General features: G+C 36.5%; 1 protein-coding gene across 1 annotated transcript; it reads left to right on the top strand.

Annotated features, from left to right (window-relative positions):
• Positions 1-728: 728 nt before the first annotated feature.
• LOC110644143 (uncharacterized) lies at positions 729-17,216 on the top strand. Its single transcript, XM_021796786.2, has 3 exons — positions 729-1,643; positions 2,473-2,553; positions 16,468-17,216. The coding sequence occupies exons 1-3, from the start codon at positions 1,268-1,270 to the stop codon at positions 16,884-16,886; spliced, it is 876 nt and encodes a 291-aa protein (XP_021652478.1). The 5' UTR covers positions 729-1,267; the 3' UTR covers positions 16,887-17,216.
• Positions 17,217-18,788: the final 1,572 nt, after the last annotated feature.

Raw genomic sequence — 18,788 nt, 5'->3', positions numbered from 1 at the left:
TAGATGCTTTTTCCATTGCCCGCTATACTGTTATTATTACTATATTTTTCAATCTTATTTTTAAAGTTTTTCTCTCCATATCATAAGAAAATATGAAATTATATAAAATATTATATATCAAATAAAAAATAATAATATTGATACTTTATTGATATAAGTATACATAGTTAATTTTATCAAATAAAATTAAAAAATTGAATAAAAAATAACAAGGAACAAAAAATGATTAATATTGAATTTATTTTACTATTATACGTAAAAACTCATAAATAATGTTAGAAAATTTCAAATTTTTCATGTTAATTATATATATTTTATAAAAATTATAAAATATTAAAAGCTAATTAATATTGATAAACTCAATATTTTGTTATTGAAAGAATTTAATATCAAAATACATGAACAATAAAATAATAAATAGCTTAATTTATATATTTATAGAACACTTAGAATTATATTATATTTAACACTTAGAATTTTATTATATTATAATAATAAATTTTATCGCTAAAATTTTTTATTTACAATTATACACTTTTATTTTTATTTTAATCTAAAAATAATAAATATTATAATATATATATATATATCAAAAATGAAAAATTATTATAATATCATGATAATAATTAATATATAATGAGTGTAAAAAATTTATAATGTACGTTTACAAAAATCAATATATTTAAAAATATATAGTATGATTATTATAGTACTATTTTTTTAATTTTAATTAATTATTTTTGTTAAAATTTTTTCGATTCGGAAAACCACGAACACTGCATTACTTCACTACGCGCCGCCGCTCAGGAAAACCTGCCAAATACCGCAGCATAAGTTGGCAAAGTAGTGCACCCAACCAAGGGGGAAAGCAACGGCCCAACATCACACGAAACTCCTCTCTCTACTTCACCTTTCCCCCCTTAAATCATCTGATTCCAACAAAAACTCCACCATTCCTCCAAATTTCTCAAATTCCAAAACCAAAGGCTTCGCATTTGTACCCATTTCCGGCTCAACGAGGATCAGCTACTTCATGGATCCTAGGGTTTCCTCAGATTAGAGCTGGTTCTTGGTTCCACGAAGCATATTTCGATTCTCGAAGCGACCAATTTTCAGTGTCGTATATTCGTGCGCAACACTACAAGAAAAACCCTATCTGGATTTTAATTTTTACCCAACTTATAAATAAACAGAATACAATCACGTGCCTGCCTTTTGTTTTCATTCACCTTGGAATCCTATTAAATTTTCTCTCCTGCTAGATCCAATGGCGATTCTGGGTGACGCTTTGCGTCAAGCTTTCATGCCTAAGCACGAGTACGAGAGCCTTCGCGAGGAAGACAAAGCATGGGTTAAGCTTCAAAGGCCAGTGTTAATGGGAATTGTGGCTGTCATTTGCTTGATGATTCTCATATGCGCTGTTGTGAGCTTGAAGATTGTGTTTCCTGGTGACAGTGGGAAGAGGCCTTTTTGCAGTGACCGGAGACTCCAGCCTCTTCCTATAAATGTGAAGGGAGGTGATTCCGATCTGTTTCCTGGTGCGTTTTATCTCACAGATCAGGAGACCGTTGATTATTACTGGATGGTTGTGTTTGTTCCCTCGATGATTATTTTCTTGGCATCAGTTACCTATCTTGGAGCTGGTATGGGATTCTTTTTTATTTTCTTTGCTTAAAGTTATTCTGTTCAGCTGCTCATAAAGCTGAGGGTTTTATGTTTAGCTTCTGTTTGCCTTGTTGAAATTGAAGAGAACCTAAATTAGAAACTTGTGATAGCTTTAAGGGTTTTATTTCTGTTAGCGCCCCATTGTTGATAAATTAACGATTACCAAGTAATATTTGTCATCCTTGATGAATCTGGTAACTTGTTTCCCAAATTTGTATTAAATACAAAAATGGCTTATTCTAGATTTTTTCATGCATCATGAAACTCAGATGTTGTTTAAAAAAATGTCTTAATTGTCAAAAGGAAAATGGTAGTTCATGGTGTTGCCTGATGTGATATCAAGATGTTCTTTTCAAATATGAAGACACGTTTTTGTGACCCAAGCAAAGGTTGAAAAAGTGGCCTTAACTTTCTTGCTTGTTTTAGGTCTCAATCTTCGTTATTTTTGTGTAGGATATGGTTTTAATAATTTAATTATGGCTGATCTTGGAGCTAATTGGCAAATAACTGAGATGCAGAAGCATAAATGCATTCCTTTTTGTTGAACAACGGAAAAGGGGGTTGGGGGGGGGGGGGGGGGGGGGTGTTTGTTGGTTGTGTTGTCGATGTCAATGAAAGATCCCAATTATATCATCCCAATGATATGAACACACATATTCTGTAAGTGGAGGGCACTTGTGGTTTGACTTGATCTATGAATGCCCTTTGCTTGGCGTTTGGGGTGGAAGAATTTTAAATCTAGGTTGGCAGCTTGTTGGTCTAATGTTGTCTATTTTTCATTATCTCATGGTTATGTTCATGATGTAGGGATAACTGTTGCATATTCTGCTCCAGCAAGACATGGATGCTTAAAGGTGGTTGAAAATAATTACTGTGCTTCAAAAAGGGGTATGTTCTAACTGTTTTGACTCAATGCTAAATTGCTAACATCATTTTACCATAGGCTTGGCATGCTAGATCTGAAATAAAAAGAAATTAGATTTTAGCATTGTTTTAGCATTATTAGTTGTTAAATAAAAAGAAAGAAGGAAAGATCTCAAATATGTGGGCACTTTTGCTATTTTCTTGCTGTTGGAATTGTTGGCTGTTGCTATTGCTCTTTACAGTGTCAGACATGTATTTATCACAGTATGCTGGTAAATAAAGACATTTATTTGTCACAGTATGGTGGTAAATAGAGACATTTATTTGTCACATTATGGTGGTAAATACATCATTTTAGTTACACCTGTAATTATGTGACACCCCAGCTCAAAATAGTCTGTGAAGTTTGAGAGAAACAGGAAGAAAAATTAGCAAGCGCTGCTCGGATATAATGATAGATTTAGGGTTTCAAGAATCAAAGACAAATGAGATAAATTGCAGAAAATCTTTATTTCAACTGGAATAAGATCATAAACAAATAATCGAATGCCAATAAACAATTCAAGAAAAGAGAATAAGAATAAAATAGGAGACTTCAGCTCACAAAACTCAATTACACTAAGATAGCAGGACCAAAGTCACTGCTTCCAGGCACTCCAGCCAGAATACAACGAAAACCCTTTTGATCCCCTATTACTTCCAACTCTCCCCTATTTGTAGGCTTCTCCTGTCTGCCCTTGTCTCTTGAAACTATCAGTTTTTATCCCCTTTCCAATCCTCTCTAACCAACTGAAGTTCATCTTCTCTAACTAATGGATTTGGATGCGTGTCAAATCATCCTTACCTTAGCCTTCCCATATGCAACTGATTGGCTGGACCTTTCCCTATCATTTTTCTTCCTTTTGTAGTAGACTCTTAGCTGACCTGGACCATTATCTCGAGCAGTACTTTGTCCCTGATTCAAAATCTTGCCACCCTCTTGAACAACCACCTTGTTCTCGAGGCTGAAGCCAAGAAACTGGTTTCGAAGATCCACGTCATCCATCCATGTCACATCCTCCATTGGCCTGCCTTTCCACTTAACGAAAACATGCTCATTTTTCTTGCCATCTAGCTGCATTGCCTTTCATTGCAAATTTTCCTTAGGTGTATTCACTTGCCATGTCAATGGGCAATTCACTAATGTTTTAATAGTGAAACATAGAAGGTGGGATGAATACAAGTCCCTTTAGGAAGCAGCAAGTGGTAGGTGGCAGACCCCACTTTCTGTATTACTTTGTAAGGTCCATAATAGCGGGCTGAGAGCTTTTGATTGACCCTAGTATGGAGAGAGTGCTAGCGGTGAGGACGTCGCTTGAGAAACAGTGTCCCCAATGTTATATTAAACATCTCGACGGTGCTTGTTTGCTTATTGAATCATTTTAGTCTATGCTTGTTGTAAATTAAATTTTAATTGTTGTTGAATCTTATCGCAGTCCACCAAAGCCTGTGCTACTTCTTCCACCCTCGTTTCATTGGGTAAATATCGATAATTGTAGGAGGGTGTTTGCCATAAACTACTTGAAATGAAGTCATACCAGCCGCTATATGATAACTTGTGTTATACGAAAATTTTTGCCCACAGTAGCCATTTGTGCTTGTTGGTTGTTCTAATGCAATAACACCTCAAGTAGGTTTCAAGGGCTCTATTAAGGACATTGGTTTGGCCGTCTATTTATCTTGAGCTCAGTGCCTTGCGATCTTAACAATTCAACCCAAAAATTAATAAGGAACAGAGGGTACCTGTCATTGACTATTGACCTTGGAATACCATGTAATTTCACCACATTACTAATAAATAATTCAGCCACAGTTTTTGCATTATAAAGATGCTTCAAACTCAAAAAAATTCCCATATTTGATAGCCTGTCAATCACAACCACAATACAGTCCCGTCCTTGAGACCATGGTAGTCCGATCATAAAATCCATTGTATGTCTTCCCAAATCATCTTGGTATAGGCAATGGCTGCAACAACCCTAAGGTTGGGAGAGTTTCGTATTTAACCTTTTGACAAGTCTAACAAGAAGCCACAAAGTGACATACTAATTTCATCATCCCTTGACAATAAAGATTTAGTGCTAAATATCTATAAGTTTGATAAACGCTAGAGTGGCCACAATTGGTATAGAATGGAACTCAGTAATCAACTTAGAAACCCATTGAGAATTTTCTAGAATTACTAACCTGCTTTTGTAGTACAAGCGGTTGTAAACGAGGGAAAAATTGCCATGTGAAGAAGGATCCTATTGTAGTTCAACAAACACCTTTCGCCAGTGAGGGTCCTGTTGAATTTCCATATCAATTTCATCCAACTTCAACCATAGAGTTTTAGAAATGGTATAGCATTCCATGTCTTCATCTTGGTGGGAAAGAGCATTTGCCACTTTATCAGACACCCTTGTTTTGTATTGAAATTGAAGATCACACCCTAATAACTTAGCAACCCAATGTTGTTGTGTTGGTGTGGTCACCTGTTGTTGTAGGAGGTGTCGAAGACTCCTATGATTTGTGGGGACAAGGAATTGTTGTCCAAGTATGGTCTCCATTGATGAACGGCTAGAACCAATGCCATTAGTTCTTTATCATACGTAGATTTAGCAAGGGTGCAAGGAGACAAGGCCTCGCTAAAATAAGCAATTGGATGTCGATTTTGCATGAGGGCTGCTCCAATGCCATTTTAAGAAGTGTCACATCCCAAAACAAATAGCTTTGAGAAGTCAAGCAACATGAGAAAATGGGAGGAAGTAAGAGCTATCTTAAGAGCCTCAAAAGATTGTTTGGCTTGAGGATTCTTGGCCAATCTACCCTAGACATCTTTCTTTATTAGATGGTTTAAAGGTTGAGCTATCGACAGGCACCCTTTGATGAACTGGTGATAATAACCTATGAGCCTAAGAAAGTTATGGACTGCTATAAGTGATTTGGGCCTAGGCTAGTTAACAATTGCACTATTTTTTTTGGATCCATCTCACTTCATGGGATGAAATAATTTGGCCTAAATAATTGAACGTGGTGCGGCCTAGAGAACATGTCTTCTTATTTATCATGAACTGATTATCTTTTAACAATTGCAACACCAATTCCATATGTTTCAAGTGGTCTTTCCAACTTTTGTTGTAGAGTAGAATATCATAAAAAAAGATGAGAACAAAGCGACATAGATGAAGGTGGAACAAGTACTCCTAGTGTTTAGAGTGAGTTTTGAAAGTTGTTTTTGGCACGTCGGCAGAGGAAATCTGAATCTAGTGATCACTAGACTTTAGATTGAGTTTAGAGAAATACGCTGAGCCAAAAAACTCATCTAGCATCTCATGGATTATTGGAATCTATAAGGATGGACACTTATTGGAGTAGACCTTGGATACTACGTTATTACATGGTCTGTTGTTTAGTGTGGTGGTAAAGAAGTGGCATCACCAAAAAATGAAAGAAAATTTATCGAGTTGTTGGATACCATATTGTTGCATAAGATTTAATTTTGTTGTAGGGAACATATTTAGCGTATAAGTATATTCCCACATCAATGCATATGACACCAAGTCTGTCAATTTCTGAAAGGTAGATACAAAGACCGTTGCTTTAGTTAAAGAAGGATCTAAAGTAATAAGATTACCGCTATTCTAAAATGACATAGGCATTGTAGCCCCATTACTTCTGACATCCCCCAAATTCTTGAGCCAAACCACTCCTAGAAGAATATCCTTGCCTCCAAGTGGAAAGACATAGCTCTCAATATGCAATTTGAGAGATTGCAACTCTAGTGAAATGTTTTGCAAATGCTCGTTGATGAGGCACAATGTCCATCTCTCAATCTTACTTAGAAGGTCTGTGTTGGTTCTACTTGCAAATTCAATTGTTTTACCATATCAACAAAGACAAAATTATGACTTACTCTGCTATCTATCATCAACACCGCTGGTACTCCTTTGATTATCTCTTTCAACTTTATAGTTTTTGGACAGGAAATACCACCAACGAAGTGGAAAGGAAGTTTAAGTTATGTAAAGTGAGCCTTATTCGAAATCTTTACTAGTACCACCAGTTCCTCTATTTCTATCAAACCATGCTCCCCCTCGACGATCAATGGTTCATCATTGCCTAGGATTAAGGCAAGTAAGGTTTTGTTTGGACATTCATGGAGAGGGTTGAAGGGTTCCTTACATTCATAGCAAAGACCTTTGGCACATGGGTCCAGAAATTCTTGATGTGAATATTGGCTAGTTCCCTTGGTGCGAAGTGTAATTTAAAGAGGTCTGGATTGAATCAGCGAGGAAGAAGGATTGGTGAGGTGTTGGTTTGTTGTGGGTTGTCTGTCTTGGGTTTTATTATTGCATTGAGGGCGAGAGTTGGAAGTAAAGGCCTGGGTTGAGAAATATAAGGCTTACGGTAGGTGGAAGTCAAAGTCCATGGGCCTAACCCATGAACCGAAGCCCATTTAGAGGAACCTTCTATCGTCATCTTCATTCCTCTTCTGATTCCCGAATTAAATTGCAACTCTCTTTCAATTTCACGGGCAAGGGTCATGTATGAAAGATGTTCGTTGAATCTTGTGTGCGATTCCTAGTCCGAAACTAATCCTTTAATCTATTTAAGAAATCCTTTAATCCATTTAAAAAATATCTCAAGTATTTTTTTTAATTAGACAATCTAGGAACTTGAGCAGGTTGAGCTACAAAAATGTCGATGAAATCATCGACAGAGCCTTATTGTTGTACTGTGGCTAACCGTTCTTAAGGATTTGCCATCATATTGATATGAACTTAGGAGAATTACACCCCAAAAGCGAGCTATCGAGGTTGGAGAGCCCAAGCCTTATACCCCATATTGAAATCCCATTCTTTTAATGTGGGATAGAAGTTTTCTTGTAAAGGGATTATAACATTCCACTACGTTCTGTAGCCCTAGCATCCACACAAGTTGGCTTTGCGCTAGTTTAATTTAGCCCCAGGCGAACACTGCAATTCCGGCGTCGCCACCTGTGCCGCACGATTGCAACTGGGAGTCATAGTGGACGGCTCTGATAATTAGAGTAATAACTTAATTGGAATATTTATTTCTACTAATAATTAGTTATTGTTGTTGCTGAATCCATCTTTGATGCTAATTTATTTGTTGCCATTCTTATCACCATTGACTGGAATCTCTTGTGGATCACGTTTTGCATAAGTCTTATCCACAAATGCATTCATAAAATTACTCTCCTTTCTGGAGAAAGAGTTTGTCCTTAAGCTCAACAGTAGGATAAGACTATGGATCATTCATAGTCCCTTTGTCCCGTTGCTTCCTCTGAATTATCCATCTTCAACCAAAATAACTTCTTGCATTGATGTCCGGAGGAATATGGTTCATCACAATTATAACAAAGCCCCTTTGTTCTTTGCTTAGGCATCTCTTGATGGTTCAATCTTTTAATAAAGGGAGATAAAACACTTCCTAAACTGAAATTCTGTAATGTGCTAATGGCCTTGTTGGCAGTAGCTTTGGTTACAGGTAGAATTGATGAAGTAGGTGGTGTTCTTGTATTGGACCATGAATTTGTCCAATTTTCTTTTAGCTGCCATTTCCTTTCAAAAGCTCTTGCTAGGTTCATAGTTGCCACCTAGCTCGTGGGATTTTGTATCTCTACATCAATCTGGATTGAATCTGTCAATCTTGCAGTAAACAAATCAACTTGTTGATATGCTCGAACTGTTTGCATGAGCTAGAAGGTTCTGGAACTGACGTTGGTACTCTTCAACCATTCCTATCTGCTTCAAGTTTGCCAATTTGCCTGAAGGATTGCTACTAAGTGGAGGCTGGAATCTCAAATTGAAATATTCTTTGAATGTGTTCTATGATAGTTTAGGTTCTTCTTGTTCTAATATGTAGAACTAAAGTTGTGCCTTTCCTGCCATATGGAATGTTGCGAGGTTTACCTTATCTATTTCTGGCGTCCATTGGTTTGAAAAAAATTGTCCACATTGGTGTAACCAAATCAACGGATCTTCGGATCCATCAAATGTTGGAAAATCCAACTTCTTATACCTTGGTACTACCCTTGCCTTGGGTCTCGCTTTTGTTTTCCCATCAATCCTATTGTTGCTACCTTCATAGTTGTTACTACTACCTGAGTTGCTGTCTGTTTTCTTGCCTCGGCTCTTGTAGGTTCCCTAAATGAACTCTTGTAATTGATGAGACAAGTTTTGCAATTGAGATTCCAGTTTTGACTTTGATTGCTTGATTCGATCTTTCATCCTTGATTCAGCCTGTGCTACTCTTGCTTCAGTCAATGCTTGTACTTCTTGGAATAGTGCCCTCAAGTCTTCTCTTGAATTTGTATCATCCATGACAGTCGGCTCTGATACCATTGATACGAACTTAGGAGAATCACATCTTAAAAGCTAGTTATTGAGGTTGGAGAACCTAAGTCTATATGTACTTCACATTGAAATCCCATACTTTTAATGTGGGACACAAGTTTTCTTGCAATGGTATCGTAACATGTCACTTGATCAACAATTGTACAGACATCTGTTACCAAGTCATTTTAGGAGGCCGTTATTGGGCCATCACATCCAAATCCAATGCAATGTGGCACCCTCCATGCAAACCATAGCCATGGGTGCTTTTGGCAGTGTCCTGAGTGTGATGTGTTATGAAGTACCATCAAATAGGGTCTTGGCCATCAAAACTTGGCAATTCAACATGCTTTGCAGATAACTTTAGAGCTTCAGCTGGCGGTTGCTGCAAGTGTGGATGATAGGTAGAGGATTTACCTTGGAGAATAAATGAAGGTTGTTGTTACAGATGCTTTCATTGGAAAGGCATATAAGAGACGCGAGGCACTGAATAAGGAAAACATTAAAGATGGCAGCAAATAATTTTTCAATGGTTTCCTGATTAAGATGTTTATTTTTAGAAGTATTTTATTTCAAATAAAAATCCTTGATTATAGGCTCTTTAATTATAGGTTCCTATCTTGGAAAATGTTGTTATGTAATCTCTATTTAAAGAGAACAATTTCATGAATCAAGGCAAGTAGAATTATTTACAAATTATCTATAGGTTTAAAGCTCCCTTAAACGAGCTCTCCCTTCGATCACAATAGGTTCTTCAAGGAAAGGCAGAAACATCAGCAAGGGAACGTCTTCTCGATGTGAGGAGGACTACCATGTTCATTGTCCATTAACTCTATCCTACGCGAGGGCCCTTAACAACTTGGTATCAGGGTCGAACAAAATGGGTGATCCTAAGTGGCATGATAAAGTTGAAACATTTATGCAGGAAACCAGTACTTGTGTTCAGAAAATGCAGGAATCCCACGCACGAGTAGAATCCCGCATTGATGAGTTGTCATGACAGCTATTGGAATTCTTCAAATCTTCGAGCAAGAAAACAACACAGGAAGAAGATGGTATGTTTGGTAGTAACAACCATGTTCCCTTCCCATAGCCAAGAGGGGAAAGATCAAAAGTACGACAAGGAGGGTTGATAGTACCCTGATATGCAAAACTAGATTTTCCTTCCTTCAATGGGTCCGATGATCCCTTGGTGTGGCCCCATCGATGTGAACAATTTTTTTACAATCAACAAACTTTGGAGGCAAACAAGGTGGGACTAGCAGCATTTCATATGATAGGAGAAGCTCAATTATGGTTCTATAAACTAGAGCAGGAGGAGCTGGGATTAACATGGAACACCTTTAAGGATTACTACAACCTGCGCTTTGGACCACCTTTGCAAAGCAACCCTCTAGGTGAGCTCGTGAATTTGAAACAAATAGGTACCGTGGAAGAGTATCAACGTCAATTCTAGTCTTTATTAGCCAGAGCATCCACTGTTTGATCAGATCAAACTGGTAGACCTCTTCACGGCTAGATTACTTGAGACCATTAGAATGGATGTAGAACTACAACCACCACCCACTTGGTAACTGCATTGAATTTAGCAAGGGCATGTGAGAGGCGACAACAACTTGATCGGTTCGAAACCAACAAGCGAGGGACTACCATAATTACAAACCAGCAATCATCACCACCTTTGTCATTGGGTCGCACCTCCAAAAACACATCACAACTAGCACCGTCAGGTACCGGCAGTGTTGGAAGTGTTACAACCCCTTTTGTTAAAAAGCTAAGCAGAGCAGAATTGGCAGAGAGGCGAGCCAAAGGCGTATGCTATAATTGTGATGAACAATATACATTCGGGCATCAATGCAAAAAATTATTTTGGTTGGAAGTAGCCGACCCTGACGAGGATGCACTAGATCACCATCAAGCTGAGATAGGAGAGCCGGAAATTTCCTTGCATGCAATTATAGGAATACAAAATATGCGGACCATGCAACTACAAGCCGTAATGAAGGGTCATTCCCTACTGGGTTTGGTAGGCTCGGGTAGCACCCATAATTTCATAAGTTGCTCAGCAGCCAAACGCCTCAGCCTAACTATCCATCCTCGAGCTAAGTGTCTCAGTTGCTAATGGAGAAAAAGTGCCCAGCAAAGGCATTTGTCAATCGTTATCATTTTATGTTGCTAATAATCATTTTATGGCCTACTTCTTTGTTATTCCTTTGGATGGATTTGATGTTGTCTTAGGTGTCAAATGGCTCCAAATTTTGGGACCAATTCTCTAGAATTTCACTTCTCTCACTATGAGTTTTGAGCTTCAAGGAAAATCCATCACTCTCGAAGATCAATAGAATAAAATGGGGCATCGAGTGCACTTGTTACAGGGGGAAAAGAACCTCAATAACAGGCTAGACTAGTTACTGGAACACTTAAGTGATTTGTTTTTTGAACCAATAGGGCTTCTGCCACTTCGAGTTTATGACCATCGCATCTGTTTACAGCCCGGATCAGGTCTTGTGGTGGTGTGGCCTTATCGCTATCCCCACTTGCAGAAAGATGAAATCGAGAAACAATGTGACCAAATGCTTCAACAAGGCATCATCCGTCCCAGTAGATCTCCGTTCTCTTCACCTGTATTGTTGGTTCGCAAGCAAGATGGGACATGGTGCTTTTGTGTGGATTACAAAGAGCTCAATGCTTGGATGGTCAAGGACAAATTTCCCATTCCGGTAGTGGAAGAATTGCTTGATGAGCTTCATGGGGCGCAATATTTCACTAAATTTGATCTTCGATCCAGCTACCACCAAATTCAAATGGATCCTGTTGACATTCAGAAAATAGCTTTTCGCACTCATCATGGGCACTTCGAGTTCTTGGTAATGCCCTTCGGGCTAACTAACGCCCCCCCTCAACTTTTCAAGCTCTCATGAATGAGGTATTCCGTAAGCACCTTCGTCAATTTGTTCTAGTTTTCTTCGAAGATATCTTAATTTACAGTAAAACATGGGATGAACACTTGATTCACATTTGGATGGTTATTGACTTATTGTGAGCTCACTATTTATTTCTTAAAAGGTCCAAATGCTCCTTTGGGGAGATGCAAGTAGCATACCTCGGACATGTTATTTCTAGTACAGGTGTATCAGTCGATTCTAGCAAAATTTAGGCTGTCATCGAATGGCCACAACCACAATCCACAACTGCTCTTCGTGGTTTTCTTAGGTTGGCTGGGTACTACCAGAAATTCATTCACAATTATGGCCAGATTGCAGCTCCCTTGACCAGTATGCTGAAACGCAACTCCTTCCACTGGACCGAATCAGCTTTGGCTTCCTTTACCAACCTTAAGCACGCCCTTGCGGCTGTACGAGTTTTACAGCTATCAAATTTTGCCGATGAATTCATTGTGGAATGTGAAGCCTCCGGTGGAGGAATTGGGGTAGTTCTTCAACAACATGGCCATCCCATTGCATTTCTTAGTAGAAAATTGGTAGCAAGGCATTTTAAACTACCAACCTATGAAAGAGAATTAATCGGGTTAGCCAAGGCAGTCCAACATTGGCGTCCATATTTATGGGTGAGATCATTCCTTATCTTCACAGATCACTATAGTATAAAATATTTGTTCGATCAAAGGCTCTCCACCTCGCCCCAACAGCATTGGGTGAGCAAACTAATGGGTTTTTATTTTAGAGTCGAATATAAAGCAGGTCACTTAAATAGAGCCGCAGATGGACTATCCCGCCGAACTGAGGAAGAAGGGATGTTGTGTGCCATTCTTCAACTACAGGTTCTATTTTTTGATGAGATTCGAAAGGAAATTGCTGAATCAGAAATCGCTTCAGGATTTGTGAACTAAGGTGGCAGCAGGAGAATTGGGCACTTCGTGGACCTTGCAAGATGGCTTAATCCTCTATAAAAACAGAGTTTATCTTTTACCATCTTCTCCATTAATTGCACCGCTATTATCTAATTTTCATGATACCACCCATGAAGGAGTCAATAAGACATTGCAGTGACTATGCCATGATTTTTATTGGAAGGGTATGAAATCAAAGATAAGGGATTACGTTGTAGCATGCCCTATATGTCAGCGTAATAAAACCGAGCATTTGAGTCCTGCCGGTTTACTCCAACCTCTCGACATTCCTACACAGATTTGGGCTGACATCTCTAATGGATTTCATTGATGGCTTGCCAAAGTCATGGGGAAAATCTGTGTTATTTGTTATTGTTGATCGGTTTTCAAAATATGTTTATTTCATTCCAATGGCTCACCCTTATACAGCTATTAGTGTGGCTCACATTTCTTTTGAGCAAGTGGTTCGGTTGCATGGCCTACCAGAATCTATAGTATGTGATAGGGACGCTGTTTTCACGAGTATTTTTTGGAAGGAGCTCTTTTGGTTATGTGGTACCAAGCTTGCTTTCTCTTCCGCTTACCATCCACAAACGGACAGTCAAACAGAGGTGGTTAATTGAACCATTGAAATTTACTTGCATTGTTTTGTTGGTGATAAACCAAAGAAATGGGTGGAATGGATTCCATGGGCTGAGTACTGTTACAACACCTCCTTCCAAACCTCTCTTTTGACCTCTCCTTTTAAGGTGGTATACGGGTGTGACCCTCCCCGTTTATTGTACTATGATGTTGGTTCCTCTTGTGTTGAAGCAGTAGATCAAGCCTTGATGGATAGAGATATGGTCTTACAAGATATTTGTCATCGATTGCAACAAGCTCAACATTGAATGAAAACATACAATGACAAAGGGCATCGTGATTTGGAGTTTGCACTTGAGTGCCTAGTCTGGTTACGTTTACATCCATATCGCCAGAAATCACTTGCTGGCAAGTTGCGCCACAAGCATGGGCCAAAGTTCTATGGACCCTTTAAGGTGTTGCGTAAGGTCGGCCAAGTTGCCTATCAATTGGAGTTGCCATCTGATTGTAAACTTCATAATATTTTCCATGTCTCACTTCTAAAAGCATTTAAAGGGGAGCTACCAAGTACTCCTCCATCCTTACCACCTTTAGAAGATGGTCGTGTCATCCTTGTTCCTTGCCATATTATCCGTTCACGTCTGAATCGTGGCACATGGGAAATATTAGTTCAGTGGTGTGGTCTGCCTTCAACTGACGCCACTTGGGAGACAGTAACACATTTTAAAGAAGCTTATCCACACTTTGAGCTTGAGGACACGCTCTTTCTCCAGGAGGGGAGTAATGTTACAGATGCTTTCATTGGAAAGGCATATAAGAGACGCGAGGCACTGAATAAGGAAAACATCAAAGATGGCAGCAAATAATTTTTCAATGGTGTCTTGATTAAGATGTATATTTTTAGAAGTCTTTTATTTCAAATAAAAATCCTTGATTATAGGCTCCTTAATTATAGGTTCCTATCTTGGAAAATGCTGATATGTAATCTCTATTTAAAGAGAACAATTTCATGAATCAAGGCAAGCAGAATTATTTACAAATTATCTAGAGGTTTAGAGCTCCCTCAAATGAGCTCTCCCTTCAATCACAATAGGTTCTTCAGGGAAAGGCAGGAACATCAGCAAGGGAATGTCTTCTCGATCTGAGGAGGATTACCCTATTCATCGTCCATTAACTCGATCCTACGCGAGGGCCCTTAACAGTTGTGCAACAGTGCCAGCTTTCAAGTCGTTAGTAGTGGACTTACCTTTTACCAAAGAGTTGAGTAATCCTTTGATGGTTTCCAATTTATCTAGATGTTTCCTTGCCTCTGCCATTTCCTCCCATAACCCATTGATTTGTCTATCATTAATGCTCTCAATCTCCCTTGAGTTGGAGAAGGACTTCTTCCACAGCAGCTAAATACCTTTCTATCAGATCCACCTGTGATTGCCTATGAGTTTTTGGCCTTCACAGAAAAATTGCAGGTTGGACCAAGTTGATAGAGTTAGGAATTCAAGAATCAAAGACAAATGAGATAAATTGCGGACATTCTTTATTTTGACTGGAATAAGATCATGACAAACAATTGAAACCAAATAAACAATTCCAGAAAAGAGAATAAGAATAAAAGAGGAGACTAGAGCTCATAAAACTCAATTACAATAAGATAGCAAGACCAAAGTCAGTGCTACCAGGCATTCCAGCCAGAATACAATGAAACCCCTTTTGGATAACCTATTGCTTCCAACTCTGTCCTATTTTCAGGCATTCTGCTGTCTGCCGTCATCTCTTGAAACTATCAGTTGTTATCCCTTTTCCAATCCTCTCTAACCAACTGAAGTTCATCTTTTTCTAACTAATGGATTTGGATGCCTTTTAAATCATCCTTAGCCTTCCCATCCACAACTGATTGGTTGGACCTTTCCCTCTCATTTTTCTTTCTTTTGTAGTAGACTCTGAGCTGACATGGACCATTATCTCCAGCAGTAGATTGTCCCTGATTCATAACATTTACCCTAAGGAAATTACCACTTGTATTGTTTGCATTACTAGTAGCTATGTTTATATGTTTTGTTGGAATCATTGGTGATGTGGTTTCTACTTTCCTTTGTGGCTTTACTATGCCTTTTATTATCTGGTTGGTTGTCCTGCACCAAAGAGTTGTCAAGGGGACAAGCAGCAAATGATGATTAGGAAATTTTGTGGTTATAAAGATTAAGACTCGGTGAGATGCAACCAATGAACTAGTGTCTCTTAGGATCAGTGAATCCTTTCTCTGATTTTTAATGTTTTTGCCTGGTGCTTCTTTTAGCCAAGTAGTCTCTTGAGGCTCATATCTACCGACATGCTCTCCATCCTCACCCAAGTTCATGATATTTGATTCATTGGTCCTTTGGAAGAGAGAGGGTTGAATGGAGATTCTTTTTCTTCTTCTTTCTTTCTTTCTTCTTTCTCATTGTTTTTGCCCTATTTATATGGGTGCTTGGTAAGGAGATGTAGACTATTTCACTTTCATGAAATCTTAACCAAATGAATAGCAACATATAAAACCAAAATGACAAAGTGGCATTTAAACTGATCAGTACAATCAGAGATCTTGATGAGGTTAGAGAAAGAGTGACGAACTATTAGTTGATAGATTGTTGGTGAGGTGATAAAGTTACGGAAGCAAACTCTCATCTAATCAACTTTGGCTTCTTGACAAGAAAGCAAAAAATATCATAGCAGAAGGATAAAAGGATAATAATTACCATTAGATGAATCTGTAAGATCTAATCAAATGGTGAGAATAACATAGTAAATTAAAAACAAATTAACACCTTGATTATAATTGCTTTTACCTTAAAAGCTGGAAAAAAAAAGCGCCGGAATGTGTTTCACGTTTTGGCATTTGGTCTTCCTTAACTGTTTTTTGATCGTGGAATATTAGCTCTGCAACGTGCGTGTTGGCTAATCCTGGTACATGGCCTGATATTCTGTGTCTTTTTGTTATGAGTTAATTCTTTGTCCTGCTGAGAAGTTAGGAAATAGACTTTCTTGATCTTGATCTTGCCTTGCATTGCAATCATGATGGTGCTCTGTTGTAATGGTTGCTAAGCTAGTTGTACTAATTTAAGTATCTTCTTTCTTTTTCTGATTATATAGGTGGAGCACGTTGTCTGTCAATTTTGAATATTGTCTTCGCTGTCATCTTTGGTCTTCTTGCACTCTTTCTTGGTTCAAGCCTCCTGACACTAGGGAGTAGTTGTTCCTTACCTTTGTTTTGGTGCTATGAGATTGCCACATGGGGACTAGTCATTTTATACGCGGGAACTGCCTTCTTTTTGAGAAGGAAAGCTGCTGTAATTCTTGATGAGAGTGATTTTAGTGGCCAAAATCTTGGTCTGGAAATGTTGGAAGCAAACACTTTGGAAGTCACACCAGAGGTCGAAAGACGTGTTAATGAAGGTTTCAAGGCATGGATGGGATCATCCCTTCTATCATCTGACGATGAAGATGAACCAGACAATTACTTGGAAACGCCTTATCCGAGCCGAACTACTTCTAGCAGGCAGAAGGTATGATATTGAGATCAAGCAACTCTGGTACGTAGACAGCCTCGGGTTTCGTAAGGGGCAAAGTCTACAATGAATGGATCTCAATTTTGGATCATCAAAAAGCCCAATTTGTTACTGCTTTTGCTGATGCTATATGTGAGATGAACGACTGATATTAGGACTTGGATGATGTCCATTTCACTGTAATGCTTTGCTGCACTTCTTCCTTTAGGTAATCATCATAGGGTGTAAATAATTTCACAACAATATCTTTTTGTGTTGTAACCCAAAGGCTCTGGAAAGAAAGCATTTATAACTCGAGTGAATGATAATTGTCAGTATGCTGCGCTTCTAACAGATCCTGTTTAAAGTTTTGTAATTGTTCCAATAATGAAAGGTTCATAGGTTGAGTGGAACTAAAGGTTAAGAATTTGACTTCGGAGTTTGATAGTCAATCCATCATTTTATGATTAAAAAAGAAAACAAGTTAGACAATTGTTTATATTTATATATATTTTTTTTTGGGTGAGGATAATCTAACTAGGAGTAATTACTATTCGCTTCAAAATAAAATAACCTTTGATTTTATTAAAAGTTTACTTCAATTTGATTCTAATTTTGAAAACTCTTAAATTTTTAATTTTATTTTCTCAAAGATTTTTTAGTGAAATTAATTTATTTATTTATAATTTTAGAAAACATTCCTAAATGAAAAATAAAAATTTTATTGCGTGAAATTATATTTGAATTTATATTATTTAAAATTATTTAAATATAATTTCATTCAATTCCCTAAAAATCATTTTTGTGTTTTCTTTATAAGGAATTAATTTTCCTAAATTTTCACTTTGATTATTTAGAGATCTAAATCAAGTAATACTTAATTAAGTATTGTTTCTCAATAAAAAAAATTCTAAAATGTTTAAAAAATTAAATTAAAATACTTAGACAATTTAAAAAAATTTCAGATTTATTCTCCACAACAAAATTTATATTTTTTTATTTAGAAATATATTTTTTAAAATATAAGACCAACTAATTAGTTTTATAAAACTAGACTAATTAATAATATTTTTTCAAATATAAAGATTAATTAATTTTACTAAATAGATAAAATAAATAGTAATTTAATTAGGATTAAAATTTCTAATGAAAAAATTAATGAAAAATTAAATAATTTAACAAATTAAAAATAAAAAGATTAAATAATTAGTCTTGTTAAAATATAAAACTAAATTGTAATTTTTTCATTAAATATTTATATATAAATTTGATTAAAATGTGTATAATGAAACAAATCTATAGGTAAATTTTTAATTTACGATTGTTAAACTTGAGTTCAATAAAAAAAAAAAAATCAAATGGCCCGTTACATCATAACTTAAACTGCTTTATCTTCACTATGAGAATATTTGTTTTAATATATGAAAATTAGTTTATAAATATTTGAGCTTATAATTATTTAAAATTTTAAGTAATTATATATTTGATTAAAATATTTATAAGGGGTTATAAGTAATTGATTTAGTAAAAAAATAGTTATAAATATATTTATTATTAAAATAATTAAAAAAAATATTATATTATTTTCTTTAACTAATAAATTATATTAACTCAATATTTTATTATAATACTCTTAAAATATATTCCAACAATATTACAATACAATTTAGTTTTAAATTAAATAAACAAATATTTATATACAAATATTTTATTAAAATTAATAAAAAATCATTTTAAGTTTATTAAAATTAGTGTAAATAATTTATTTAAATTATTACAATAAAAATAAATTTTTATTGTGAATATGAGAATAAATACAATTAAGTATATAATTTAATTATAAAAATTAAATATGGTAATATAGTTAAACACTTAATCAAATTAATTTATAAGAACTAAAATAAAAAAAAGTCTCGAGCTTTTTTT

The sequence above is a fragment of the Hevea brasiliensis genome, chromosome 4 (assembly GCF_030052815.1).
Source record: "Hevea brasiliensis isolate MT/VB/25A 57/8 chromosome 4, ASM3005281v1, whole genome shotgun sequence".
NCBI lineage: Eukaryota > Viridiplantae > Streptophyta > Magnoliopsida > Malpighiales > Euphorbiaceae > Hevea > Hevea brasiliensis.
Note: the sequence above shows the minus strand (reverse complement) of the source record. Positions and strands in the feature narration are given on the sequence as shown.

Coding starts and splice junctions, on each gene's coding strand:
- LOC110644143 (XM_021796786.2), top strand. CDS start 1,268: ATGGCGATTCTGGGTGACGCTTTGCGTCAAGCTTTCATGCCTAAGCAC. Junction 1,644..2,472: donor AGTTACCTATCTTGGAGCTG/GTATGGGATTCT, acceptor TTCATGATGTAG/GGATAACTGTTGCATATTCT. Junction 2,554..16,467: donor TTACTGTGCTTCAAAAAGGG/GTATGTTCTAAC, acceptor CTGATTATATAG/GTGGAGCACGTTGTCTGTCA.